This window comes from Dromiciops gliroides, chromosome 3 (assembly GCF_019393635.1).
Source record: "Dromiciops gliroides isolate mDroGli1 chromosome 3, mDroGli1.pri, whole genome shotgun sequence".
Lineage (NCBI taxonomy): Eukaryota > Metazoa > Chordata > Mammalia > Microbiotheria > Microbiotheriidae > Dromiciops > Dromiciops gliroides.
Genome location: NC_057863.1, coordinates 55,529,678 through 55,543,538, shown reverse-complemented (window position 1 = coordinate 55,543,538; position 13,861 = coordinate 55,529,678). Strand labels below are relative to the sequence as shown.

General features: G+C 39.1%; 1 protein-coding gene across 6 annotated transcripts in view; it reads right to left on the bottom strand.

Annotated features, from left to right (window-relative positions):
• TFDP2 (transcription factor Dp-2) overlaps positions 1-13,231 on the bottom strand; it is a 170,096-nt gene extending 156,865 nt beyond the window's left edge. For 3 of the 6 annotated variants that reach the window (XM_043995454.1, XM_043995455.1, XM_043995456.1), the window contains exon 1: positions 12,809-13,231. In XM_043995454.1, the coding sequence (XP_043851389.1) occupies positions 12,809-12,948 (140 nt within the window). In that variant the 5' untranslated portion in view covers positions 12,949-13,231. The remainder of the gene's footprint in view (positions 1-12,808) is intronic. The other 3 variants (XM_043995457.1, XM_043995464.1, XM_043995458.1) reach the window with 3 other exon arrangements.
• Positions 13,232-13,861: the final 630 nt, after the last annotated feature.

Genomic DNA, 13,861 nt, shown 5'->3' with positions numbered 1-13,861 from the left:
TTCAAGATGTTTGTTCTTTATAATTCTGAAACATTCACTGAGTATGTTCTTTCCATTTACATTGGCATAGTCACTATGCACATTGGGTTTTTTTTGGTTTTGCTTACTTCACTCTGCATCACTTCCAGCAGGTCTTCCCGTGCTTCTTTGTATTCAGTCAGGCAATAAACATTTATTAAGTGCCTATTGTGTGCCAGGCACTGAGCTGAATGCTAAAGATACAAAGAAAGGCAAAAGACCAATCTCTGCTTTCGAGGAGCTCATAATGTAAAGATGGAGACAACAAGCAAACTACTATGTACAAACAAAACACACACACACACACACACACACACACACACACACTAAAAAATAATAAGAAATAATCAACAGAGGGAAGGCAGTAGAATTAAGAATTGAGAAAGGTTTCCTGTAGAATACGTGTGTGTGTATGTATATATATATTTGTTAACTGTTTACCTATCTTGGATAACAAATGCTTCTCATAGAAATTTGGTACAAAGATCTTTTACCACTGAAATGCTTCCCTTCCTAGGTATATTTGTTGGGTTTTTTTTTAAGTGAGGCAATTGGGGTTAAGTGACTTGCCCAGGGTCACACAGCTAGTAAGTGTTATGTGTCTGAGGCCAGATTTGAACTCAGGTACTCCTGACTCCAGGGCCGGTGCTCTATCCACTGCCCCACCTAGCTGCCCCTCTCTTCTAATTTTTAATAGAATCATCTTTAATATTAAAGTCACCTATCCACTTAGACTGTATTGTGGAATATAGTATAAAGGGTTAATCTAAGCCTAATTTTTATCATACTGCTTTAGTTTTCCCAGCAGTTTTTTTTTTAAACAAATAGGGGGGCTCTTCCCTAATAATTTGTTTTGCGGTTAGAAGTTGTTTCATTGTTTTTGATTCTCTGTTGTCTATTCTGTTCTACTAATCTACTTCCTATTTTGTAAGCAATATCATATAGTTTTAATAACTACTACTTAAAATAGTTTGAATTCTGCAAGTACAATTATCCCCTTTGTCCCTATTTTTCACTTCCAGAGATATTCTAAATTTTGTTTTTCCAAATTAATTGTTATAGTTTTATTAAGTTCTACAAAGTATCTCTCTGATAATTTGCTTGGTAAAGCATTAAAACTGTAAATTAACTTTAGTAGTATTGTCATTTTTGTTATGCTGGCACAATCCAGCCAGGGACACTGTATATTTTTCCTTCACCTATTAAAGTTGTTCTTTATTTCTTTAAGGAGCATTTCGTAATTGCTAAACAAGTCTTCTATGTGCTTTGGTAGGATTTCCTTCACCTATTAAAGTTGTTCTTTATTTCTTTAAGGAGCATTTCGTAATTGCTAAACAAGTCTTCTATGTGCTTTGGTAGGATTGATCCTTAGACACTTTAAGCATTTTTGTAGTTAGTTAAAATGGGATTTTCATTTCTATTACTGCTTCTTGGATTTTGCTATTATTACACAGAAAAGTTGATTTTTGAGTGTTTAATTTTTAGTATGCAACTTTGCTGACGCTATCATATTTTTATTAACTCTTTGTTAAATGTCTAAGATTTTCTAACTAAACCATCATATCAAAGAGTAATAGTTTTATCTCCTTCTACATATCTTTAAGCTTTCATTTTTTTCCTCTTCTCTTACTGCTATGGCTAGTATTTTCAGAACTATATTAAATAATAGTTGGCATCCTTGCTTTTTTCCTATATTTATTGGAAAAGGTTCTAGTGTATCCCCATTACATATGATACTTTTTTTTAAATACTATATACATAGACACAGACACACACACTAAAAAGGTCCCTCCGTGCCTATACTTCTAGGGCTTGTACAATTAATGAATGTTATATTTTGTCAAAGATTGTTTTCCATATGTATTGAGAGATATGGTTGGGATTGGTTTTGATTTTTCAGTGTTCTCAATTATGTTGATTATTTTCCTAATGTTGAATCATCCTTGCATTCCCTGTATTAATCCAACTTGACAATAATGAATGATGTCTTGGATAAATAATTGTAGTCTGGGGGGCAGCTAGTTGGCACAGTGGATAAAGCACCAGCCCTGAATTCAGGAGGACCTGAGTTCAAATCTGGCCTCAAACACTAGACACTTACTAGCTGTGTGACCCTGGGCAAGTCACTTAACCCTCAATGCCCCACAAAATAATAATAATAATAATAATAATAATAAATTGTAGTCTGTTTGACAGGATTTTATTGAAAAGTTTTTGTTCATTAATGATACTTGCCTAAAGTTCTCCTGTGTTTTATCCTTCCTTATCTGGGTGTTAGGACCATATTTGCCTCATAAAAGAATTGTGGTAGGGTGTTTTCTTTTTCAATTTCTGTGAATAATTTGTATAATATGGGTACTAATTATTCTTTAAAATTATGATAGCATTTCCTTGAATCCATCAGGATCAGGAGTTTTTCAAATTCAGTCGTTCCTTTAGTTATTTTTGTTTCCTTTTCACATAAGGACTGTTTTTGCTACATCTCAGTAATTTTGATATACTGTTTCATCATTTTCTTTTGCATAAGTATTATTTTTATGATTTATTCTTTGACAAACTCATTATTTAAGATTTCCCTGTTAGGATTCCATTTGGGTCTGTGTGTTTTGTTTGTGTTCTAAAAACTGATTACTATTTTTGCTGTGTTACGATTTCTACCTTGACATTTGTTTGCAATAGTTCTATGTCCCAATACACGGGCAATTTTGTAGAAGTTCTATGTAGCTCTGAGCAATACATATATTCTTTAGCAGTTCCATTTAGAAGATATGTCCTTTAGCTCTAGTTTCTGCAGCAATGTGTTTAGTTCTATATTTTCTCTTTTGTTTATCCTTCTATTAGACTTCTCTAAAACCTAGAGAGGTTTTAGATAAATAACACTACTGTGTTACTGCGTCTTTTTGTACCTCAGTTAATGTTTCTTTTATGAACTTAGATGTTTAAAGCATTTGGAGCATATAAGTTAAATACTGATATTGGTGTGTCTATAGTTTCTTTCAGAATAATGTATATTTCTTTATATGTTTTAAATGCTTGTTTTTGCTTTACCTGATAGTACTAATTGCAATTCCTGCTTTTGATTCACTTGCTGCATAGTAAACTTTTTTTCTAATCCCTTATTTTGATTATATGTATATGTTTGTAAAATGTGTTTGTTCTATGCCCAAAGGGCTATAAAACTGTGCATACCCTTTATCCAGCAATGCCACTGCTAGGTTTATATCCCAAAGACATAAAAAGAGAGAAAAAGACCTATTTGTACAAAAATATTTATAGCAACTCTTTGTGGTGGCTAAGAATTGGAAATTATGGGGATGCCCATCAATTGGGTAATGGCTGAATGTGACTGTAATAGAATATTATTGTACTACAAGAAATGAAAGGGGGCAGCTAGGTGGCGCAGTGGATAGAGCACCAATCCTGGATTCAGGAGGACCTGAGTTCAAAACCAGCCTCAGACACTTGACACTTACAAGCTGTGTGACCCTGGGCAAATCACTTAACCCCAATTGCCTCACCAAAAAAAAAAAAGAAATGACAAACAGGATAATTTCAGAAAGACTTATATGAACTGATGTATAGTGAATTGAGCAGAATCAAGAAAATGTTATGCACTGCGACAGCAATATTGTTTGATGAAAAACTGAATTACTTTACCATTCTCAGCAAGAGACAATCCCAAAGGACTAATGATAAATACTATCCACCTCCAAATAAAGAACTGATATTGATGAAACACAGACTAAAGCATGCTATTTTTCACTTTCTTTCATTTTTTTATTTCAGTCTTCTTATACAAAATGACTAATATGGTAATATTTTACATAATTGCACATGTATAACCTATATCTGATTGCTTACCACCTCAGGGAGGAGTAAGGGGAGGGAGGAATAGAATTTGGAACTCAAAAGTTTAAATAAAAATAAAATGTGTTTCTTGTAAGCAACAGATTGTGGGGATTTCTTTTCTTATACAGTCTATATATATATGTGTGTGTATATGTATATGTATATATGTGTGTGTGTATATAAGTTTGGGGGTTTTTTGCGGGGCAATGGGGGTTAAGTGACTTGCCCAGGGTCACACAGCAGGTAAGTGTCAAGTGTCTGGGGCCAGATTTCAACTCAGGTACTCCTGAATCGAGGGCCAGTGCTTTATCCACTGCGCCACCCAGCCACCCTACAGTCAATATTTTTCATGCCATGAAACCCATTTGTTTAACCCATTCACATGTAAAGTTGGGTTGGGTTTTTATTTTCCTTTCCTTTTTCTGTCCCTAATATTGGAGGGTTTTTCTCCCCCAATGAAGATTTTCCCCTCTTTCTATGACTCTTCAGTTATTTTAATTTATTTTAAGGCAATCCGCGGGGTCTTTTCCCTTCATCCTCAGGCACCTCACCCTCCTAATGTTTCCCCTTTCCCTAGTTTTGGAATTTTGTTTTTTAGTTACTTTTTCTTTTTTGTTTTTATCTCATTAATTTTTTCAATCTTTTTCCTCTCAATTAAGTATTCAAGTAGAATCTTTCCCCTGCCTCTCTTCCCTTTTGATTTGTTTTGTTCATTAGTTTTCTTTTGTTTTCTATACATTTTTCTAAAAAGAATCCTTCCCTTGTTTCCTTTTATTCTAGACTTTTTTTTTTAATTCATGACCCTTAATCTTTTACTCTCTTTATTTCTCATGGAATTAAAACTTAGAAGTATCTATTTTGGATTCCCTGTCCTAAACAAGTTGGGTTGTTTGTTTGGTTAATTACCTTGTAGATCTTGATCCCACCTCCCTTTCTGGTTGTGCTTCACTCTTAGAAATACTAATGCCCTATGATAAAAATCTTCCCGTGACCCTGATTGTGAAGTCTATTAATGACTTTTGTTCTCCTCTTGGTCAATTTTTTTGCCTGAAAATCTCTTTCCTGGGTCCATGCCCTACCACTCTTCTGGGTATCAGCTGCCACCCGGAGCTCTGAATCTTATGAGGTAGGATAAGCAGTCTAACTACCAAATACCTACAGATAATACTCATTGGAAGGTTCCCCTATCTCTCTATAGATTATTTCTCTTCTCCCATAAAAACATTCATCAATGGTCCTCCTTTCCACCACTAAAACAAGGTTTCTCCCTTTCCTTCCCATTTTCAGTCCCTATCTTTGCTTTACCCATTTCCCTATAGTTTTCTTCCTGAGAAGCTACAGTAGTTACTTTCCTTTCATTGTTAACCTCTGACTTGAGTGGGGCACATCATGTATTCCCCTCCATCTTCTTCCTCTTCTCTCCCCTTTCAGAAACTCCGAATTTTGTTAATCCCACAAAAAGCAGTGTGCCCAACCTGTGAGCTGAGTGTTGTGAGGCTTGGTCCATGATGTTTCGGGCTTGCTTCCCCACCATCACTTCTCTGTGACTTCAGTTTTCATCAATGTTTCTTCATGCACATTTAGAAAGAAATCTCTTAATGGTCTATCTTGTTATTTTGTTGTTGCTTTATTTATTTACTCTCCTTATATTTCTGCCATCTAGGATGTTTGAGAAGCAAATAATTTCTTAAGATCTGGTTTTCTTCCTAGGAATTTTTTGGAACACCTTTTTTTCTACTGAAATTGTATCTTTTTTCATTTGTGGTTGGACTCAAATTTGCAGGGTAGGTTATTTTGGATTGCATCTCGAGTTCTTTTGCTCCTCAGAACATTTTATTCCATTTCCTCCTACAGTTTCTGGTAGGCACAGAATGATCTCATGTTATTCATTTTCTTTCCTTTATATCTAAAGCTCTTTCTCCTAGTCACCTGCACAATTTGTTGTTTGTGGTGGAACTTTTCAAATTAACCACTTTAAGTCTTGGAATTTTCAGCATTGTGTTGTTGCTTTTTTTTTTTCTGAAGGTAATCTGTAGATTGTTGATTGGTACTTTGTCTTCTGTGTTCAGAAGCTTTGGGCAGTTTTCTTATATTATTTCTTACATTATGTTTAGCCTATTTATCTTGTCTTCAAGATCACTGTTTTATTCATGTAAACATCATTCTTTTAATACTATTAGGTTTTTTTCTCTTCTTTCAGGTTGTCCTTCACTTCCACGTACTTGCATTCCCAACTTGCATTCCCATTGTCCTCTTTTGTTTCTTTGGTGAGACTGGCCACCATGGATTCAAGTCTTTCTATTGTGCAAATTATTTATGCTATTCAGACCATAAATTCTGCTAGGCAAAGTGAATAGGGAGCAGTGGGCCTGGACTCAGAGACTGGGAAGTTCAAATCCAGCCTCAGACACCTGGTAGCTGTGTGGCCCTGGCCAAGTCACTTAACCTGTCCACCCCAGTTTCCTTAACTATAAAATGGGGATAACAGTACCTAGTCCCCCGGGGATGTTGTGACGATTAAATGAGATGATATTTATAAAGTGCTTAGCACAGTGTTTGGCACCTAGTAGGTGCTTATTTGCTTTCATTCTTCTTGAGTTCTTGGGCTGAACTCGGAGTCATCACAGATCACTACAGCTCCCTGCTGATGTCTTGATCCTTGCTACTCTCAGACTGCAAATTTCTGCTATTTGGATCTCTTCAACCTTGGGGAGTAGGATGACTGGAGGAGTTAGCTTATGAATGGTGGGTAACAGAGTATTAAGTGGCAGGGTTGGAGGTTAGCCTGAGGTTAGTTCAAGTTTTTACCTTGCACTGGTTCTTGGTGTCCTAGACGGTGGAGAGAAATAAAACTGCTTATCTCTGGCACATAATTCCTATTTTGAAAGGTTTGAGAGGTAGTAAGGATCCAAGAAACTATTTAGTGCTGCATCTGCTTAGTCACCTCATCCAAAGTCCTATTTCTACTCTATTTCCTATAGTAAGTGGCATGACACAGATTACTAGTGCTTATCTTAATTTGTTGTTCACATTTCTACCTGTCAGTTATATCTGTTGACATAAATAAAAACAGTCAGCAACAGCCTCTTAGTATCTTGTGTCCAATGGGTCAAGCAGTGTCTAGCTGTCCTGTTTTTTATTCTCTACTTTATTCTTCCACATTTTCTTAAACAGTTTCAGCTGATCTCTTTTCATCCCATTTAAGATTGGAAAAAGGCTTTATTGTACATGTTTTTCCTTGAACCTAAATTTTTTTTGAGTCAAAATAACAGAGTACAGTATATCATTTGCCCTATACACATAATATAAATGAATTGCTAGTTTCATTCCAAGTTCAGCTTGAAAGGTTACCTTCCCCATTGAAGCCTTTCCTAATGATCCCAAACTGTTGATGAGTCTCTCCTAAAATTACCTAATATTTATTTTGTATATACATATATGTGCACATGTTGTTTCTGATAAAATGTAAGCTCCTTGAAGGCAAAGACCATTTCATTTCTATCTTTGTATTCAAAGCATCTAGCATAATGCCTGATACATAGTAGCTGTTTGTTGATAGATTTAAGTAATTAGTATCTAATACTCACACTACCATTACTCTGAGTAGCCTAACAGTAGCCATGTGAACTAAGCATCTATTTGTTACATAGCCATACAGCCATGAGTTATAACTTAACCAATTTACTAAAATATTGCTAAACTTGAAATATGCCTTAATAAAAATAATAGCTGACATTTATATAGCACTTTAGCTTTTACAAAGTGCTTTACATATATCCCCTCATTTTGATCTTAATAACAAACCTGTGAAGTAAGTTATTATTATCATGTCCATTTTTATTGAGAAAACTAAGGCTTAGAAAGGTTAAAGGTCACAGATCTAATCAGTGTCAGAGGTGGAGTTTGAACTCAGGTCTTTCTGATTCTCAGTTCCACACTACCTACTATGCCAGGATATTTAAGACATAAATATATGCAAGGTGAATGCCTTTTAAAAAACATTTTAACTATTACTGCTATTGATACAGGTACATAGTATCATTTTACTGAATAATCCAGGACCTAGGTGGCACAGAAGAGTGCTGAGCCTGGAGTTAGGAAGACCTGAGTTCAGACACTTCCTAGCTGTGTGGCCCTGGGCAAGTCACTTAACCAGGTTTGCCTCAGTTTCCTCATCTGCAAAATGAGATGAAGGAAAAGGCAAACCACTCCAGTATCCAGTATCCAGAAAGTCCCAAATGGGATCACAAAGAGTCAGGCACAACTAAAAAACGACTGAGCAACAAAACTGGATAATCCAGAAATTATTTCTATTTTTCATTTTAATATAGATATCTGACAAAATCACAATTTAAAAAAAAACAAGAACAGCTACACTGATGACATAAACAAAGACAAAGTGAAATGATGTTTAGTCCTTTTAACTGGTTTTTCTGAGGCTCTCTTTTGGGCTATTTTTCACTCTACCTTCTTTTTTGATGATCTCATTAGCTTTCATGAGGTCATCTATTATCTCTATGCTCCCAAATCTATACATTGACCCCTCATTTCCCCCTAGCTGTCCCAATGGCATCTCAAATTCAACATTTCCAAAACAGAATTCATCTTTTCCCCCTTTCACCCGTCTCCTGACTAACCTCTCTTTTATAGAGACTACTGTTCTGGGAGCAGCTAGGTGGCACAGTGGATAAAGCACCAGCCCTAGATTCAGAAGGACCTGAGTTCAAATCCGGCCTCAGACACTTGACACTTACTAGCTGTGTGACCCTGGGCAAGTCGCTTAACCCTCATTGCTCTGCAAGAGAGACAGACAGACAGAGACACTCTACTGTTCAAGTTACCCTGGTGGGAATCCTCAGTTATCCTTGACCCTTTACTCTCCTTCACCACCACCCCATATCTAATTAGGTTCCAATTCCTCTCAATTCCACATCTAAATCTCATGCATCTGTCCCCTTCTCTATTCATTCCACAATTGTCCTCATCACCTCTCAACTCTTCAGAGGGTGGAGCTATGTCTAGCTGTCCTGTTGTCTGTCCTTCATAATCTATTTTCAACCTACCCTTCTCCAAACTGATTACCCCCTAAACATACACACTAGATTCTAGGCAAATTGCCTACTTGCTGCTCCCCAAACACAACATTCCATCTCAAATCTCCTGGTCTATTGTTGTCTGGCACGCCTGTAATGCTGTAGGTCCCCACTTCAACCTCTTGTAAGCCCCCCAGCTACTTTCAAGGCTCAATTCAAGTGCCTTCTCCTAAGGAGGCCTTTTCTGATTCCCCCAGTTGTTGGTGTGCCTTCTGGAAAAAATGTTATTTTGTATTTACTTATCCTTCACTTATCTGTGCACATGTTGTTCCTCTACTAGAAAGTAAGTTCCTTCCCAGAACCACACACCGTGCCCTAAGCCTATAGGGATCTTTAATAAATACTTGTTGAATGCAATGACCAACCAGGACTCCAGAAAACCAATGATGAAGCAAGCAGTCCACCTCCTGAAAGACAGGTGATGAACTCAAGGTGCAGAATGAGACATATATTTTTTGAGATGGCCTATGTGGGAATTTTATTTTGTTTAAGGATGCATATTTATTGCATAAGTTTTTTGTGGGTTATTTTTTTTTTTCAGTTGGGGAGAGGGAACTGGGGAAGGGGGAAAGAGAGGTGGAGGGCAAGAAAAGTAAGAAAGGAAGAGGGTCACTGAAGCATTTAAAAACGCACAGAAGGAAGGGCAGAAGGAAACAAAGACAAATGACAGCTTTGAAAGTTACATATTATAATTATCATATACTTAAAAGGAAAAAAAAACAAGTTGTATGTAATAATTCCTTATTCTATTCTACTCAGCATAGAAATGCTAAATTTATTTTAGTATCTTAAAATTCAAAATACTTGTTGAACTGAATTTCTCTGCTTAACTTCTTATTAATCAATCCTAGAAACTGCCAGCATTATCTAAGCACAAAATTCAAGCCAAGGCAAAAAGAAGTCCATTTCCTAAGTCTGACAGACTCACATTTTCCCAGGAATGGAGAAGGCAATGCTTGGGTTTCAGAGGAAAGACTGAAAATTATATCCCTACTTCTCCTAACCTTCAAGCTGAAATAAATTTTTAAAAATATAGTATCAAAAAATGTGTTAAATAGAGGTGATGATGTCCCCCCCAAAATTGAAAGTAATATTTGCTGATGTGGTTGATTTGGCCATGAACCACCCCAAGATTAATCTAGACTTGATTTACATTCTTCAAATCATTCTTCTCAATTTAAAAAATTGAATGGACTTGTCAGTTTTCAAAAACATACACTCTATAAGCATTTAAAATAACCACCCAAGTATTTAAGATAATGCCCAAATCAGAAATTAATGGACATGTCTAAATTAAAGTTTACTTTGGAACCCATACTTCCAAAACTTAATATTAACTCTTACTACCTTTGCTCCTTACAAAGTTGGATAAAATTAGTTGGTAATCTGTAGGATCAACATCAACCAAGCAAATGCAGTCTTACAAGAAAAAAAAAATTTCAAAAGCACATTATAAAATCCATACTCATGAAAGAACTTTGTGAATTTTCAAAGGTATGAAATTTAAATGCTTCCTACGCATTTAAATTATATCACTATGACCAGTCCTCTTTATTATAGTTTTGGCAATAAGCTACCATTTTCCATTTATTAAGGCAGCAGAGATTTTATCTGTGTATCTCAACTTCTGACTGTTTTTGAGTTCATGTCTCAGAAGGCTTTAAGAATGCTGGCTGCAAAGGAAAACTCTACAGGTGTCCAGAGAGTCCATAGTCATGTTAAAAAAATAGACACAAATTACATGGCTACAATAACATGATACTATCTGTGTGAACCTGACTAAGGAATTATATAACCTATTTGGGCCAGCTTCCTCATCAGTAAAATGAGGGGCTTGGTCTAGATAATTTCCATCTAACAAATGTATGTTTGCTTCTAACATCAATAGAGAAAATAAAGGAAGAACTAAATGAGCCTTGAGACTTAAAGGACTTATTTTGAAATAGAAACAGTAGTCCTAAATCAGAGAAAAGAGTGCCATCTATGTAAAAACATTAAAATCAAACTTTGGCTCCAGACATAAGACCATTTAATAAATGGTAAAACTTAATTATTTTGGCTGCAAAATAATCTACAAGCCTAAAGTTTCATTTGCAAATGTCAAAACATTTTATAAGTATCCACTATTTCATAAGATACATATCCACAAAAACACATGTTATATATATATCTCTTAAAAGACAACATAGTTTGTTAATAAACAGCATACCAGCTTCTAAGAAAAATCTAGCACAAGTAAAAGAAGCAATCAGCATTTTGCTTTCCTAACAACACTAGGCATTTGCTTTGCTACTTGGGAACACCACGGCATACAACCTTATAGTAGTTTAACATTGACAGATAACATTAAATTCATTTTCCATGGGAATGAGGAGGTAAACTAGATGATCTCCAAGGTTCCTTCAAGCTCTCAATTCTATGATTAATTCTCTTTTCTTTAGCTGACGAAGGATTTAGACACAGCATATAACAGTAGAAAATACACTGGAATTGGGATCAAAGGCTCTAGATTAAAATTCCAATTTTGTCATTTTCTGCCTGTATGACCTTGGGCATTTCACTGGACCTCATTAGCCCAAAGTTTTCTTGTCTGTACAATGATGGGGTTGGAATGGATAACCTCTAATGGCTCTTTCCACCTTTAAATTTATGACATGATCTATTATTTCCAGATCAAAGGCAGCCTGATATGAAGAAAGGAGTAATAGAGTGAAGATCCTAGCAGTAATTTAAACCATGTGACCTTGAACAAGCAGGTTGTTTCATTTCTCAAGGCAACAGTTTCCTCATCTGTAAAAGGGGGAGAGATCTGAAGATCATCTCTAACCCTCTATCAGTCAGTGACTGAGAGACCAGTCAAAATGATAAACGGTACAGGAAATGATTTGACAAGAGATCAGATTATGACTATAATACTAAAATTAGGGAGGGGAGTACACAAGAAACTAAGCTGTTAACTTTTTCAGGGAGAATAAGAACACAGAATTGAGGTATTTGGAAATTTCAGTGATATTTTGGAATGGCTTAGCAAAGGAAAGGGAATTCAAGTTTACAGTATCTTAATATTGACACTGGTAACATTTGATTCATTTTCCATGAGGAAGGGGGTAGACGAGATAGATGATCTCTGAGGTCCCTTCGAGCTCGGAATTCTTTGATAAAGCTTCATGGGAACATGAACATGCCTCTCTAGAGGCAGAGTGAAACAGTAATAATTGTTGAGAAAAGGCTGAACGTAGGGATTAAGTTGAAAAGAAAAAGAAAGGATGGATGGGAAACAAACGGAAAGGCTTCAGTTTGGATCAATGCCTCCAAGTCTTATTAACAGAAAAATGAAAATACTAGGCACTTCTCGGAGGATGGCTTTGAAGGAAGATGATCTGAGGAAGGGGGAGAGGAAGAAAAGTGCAAAAGGACCCAGAAAATCTTGGAGCTGGGGTCCTTCATCCCAGAAGGCATCACTGCTTTTGTTATGCGAGAAATGCCAGCAAAGTCGCTCTCTCCTGCCACCCCTCCATGGGGGTTGGGGGGGGGTCCCCAGTCCGGATCTAAGCCCCCGCGTGCGCGCGCACACGTAGATTCCTGAGTCCTGGTGCGGGAATGTAAGGAAGGGGCAGCGCGCGTGGAAATAAAAGAGGGTGAGGCTCGCGAGGGGACGGGCACGCGGGGGCTCCCCAGCCTAAAGGGCGGGGATTTCAGGCCCACCCCCTCCTCAACCGCTGGGGGAGGGGCGAGCAGAGGTAGGGGCTTGCTTCCTCGGTCCCCCCACCCCACCGCCGCCACGGCGACCCCACGGAGCTGCCGCGGCCGCGCGAGAACCGAACGCTGGGGGGGAAGCGGGACGTTACCTGCCAGCGGAGCCCTGGAGAAGGCAGCCTGGGGGGTACGCGTCCGGCCCGGGCTGGGAAGAGGAGGAGGAAACGACTCGGCACAGTTGCCACGGCAGCGTCTCTGCTGGACTGGGGCCGCCGGTGGTCTGCGGACTCATCCCCCGGGGGCCGGGGGCGAAGACGCCGGGGCTCGAGAGCCCGCGAGACCGGCCGGCCGTGCGCACGCAGCCGCCAAGAACCTCGTGCCCGCTAGCGCGCGCGTGCGCCCCCGCGCCCGTGCGCGGCCCTGCTCCTGCCTCCGCCCCGGCTCTCCTCGGCCCCCAAGCCGAGCGTCGGGAACAGCTGCTGCGGCCCGAGCCCGGCTTAGGCCCACCTGCTCCTCACACCTCGCCGGCAGTCGCCCCCGGGCCCCGGCTCAGCTCTCCTCTCTCTTCCCCCGCGCGAGCTTTGGCGGGGGCTGGGCACTGAGCGCTCCGGTTGGACGCCTGGCCGCATGACATCAGGCGCCACTGCCCGCCGATTGGTCTGGCTCGCGATGCGTGCAGGGTGTAAACAAACCCCGCCCCCTGGCTTCCCAATGAGGGCGGGGGAAAGACAGAGTGGGCAGAGGGGCGGGGCCGAATGTCCCGCCCGGGCCCTAACCGCGAGGTGACAGCGGGATGGGGAGGAGCCTATGGGGAAGAGCGTGGGCGGTGGGGTCTGGATCAAGTCCCGCCCATGGGGAGGGGCCGAAAGGAGTGTGGCCCCTGGCTTTCACAGTCCTGATTTCCCGCAGGAAATCCCGACCCCTTCCAAGAGAAAGGAAGGAGGCAACCTGGTGGCGCAGCAGACGGAGCCCTGGGCCTGGAGTTAGAAAGACCTGAGTTTAAACTCCGCTTTGGACAAGAGAATTCACCCCATAAGAGGCCTTACTCAGGCAAGAAAATACACACACCCCTCCACGTGTATTACTTGGGCAAGAGAATTAATCCATCTGCATCAATTTCTCCATCGGTAAAATAAGGACTTTTATTAGCACCTATATCTCAGGGTTGCAAAATGTGATCATATTTATAAGGCGCTTCGCAAACT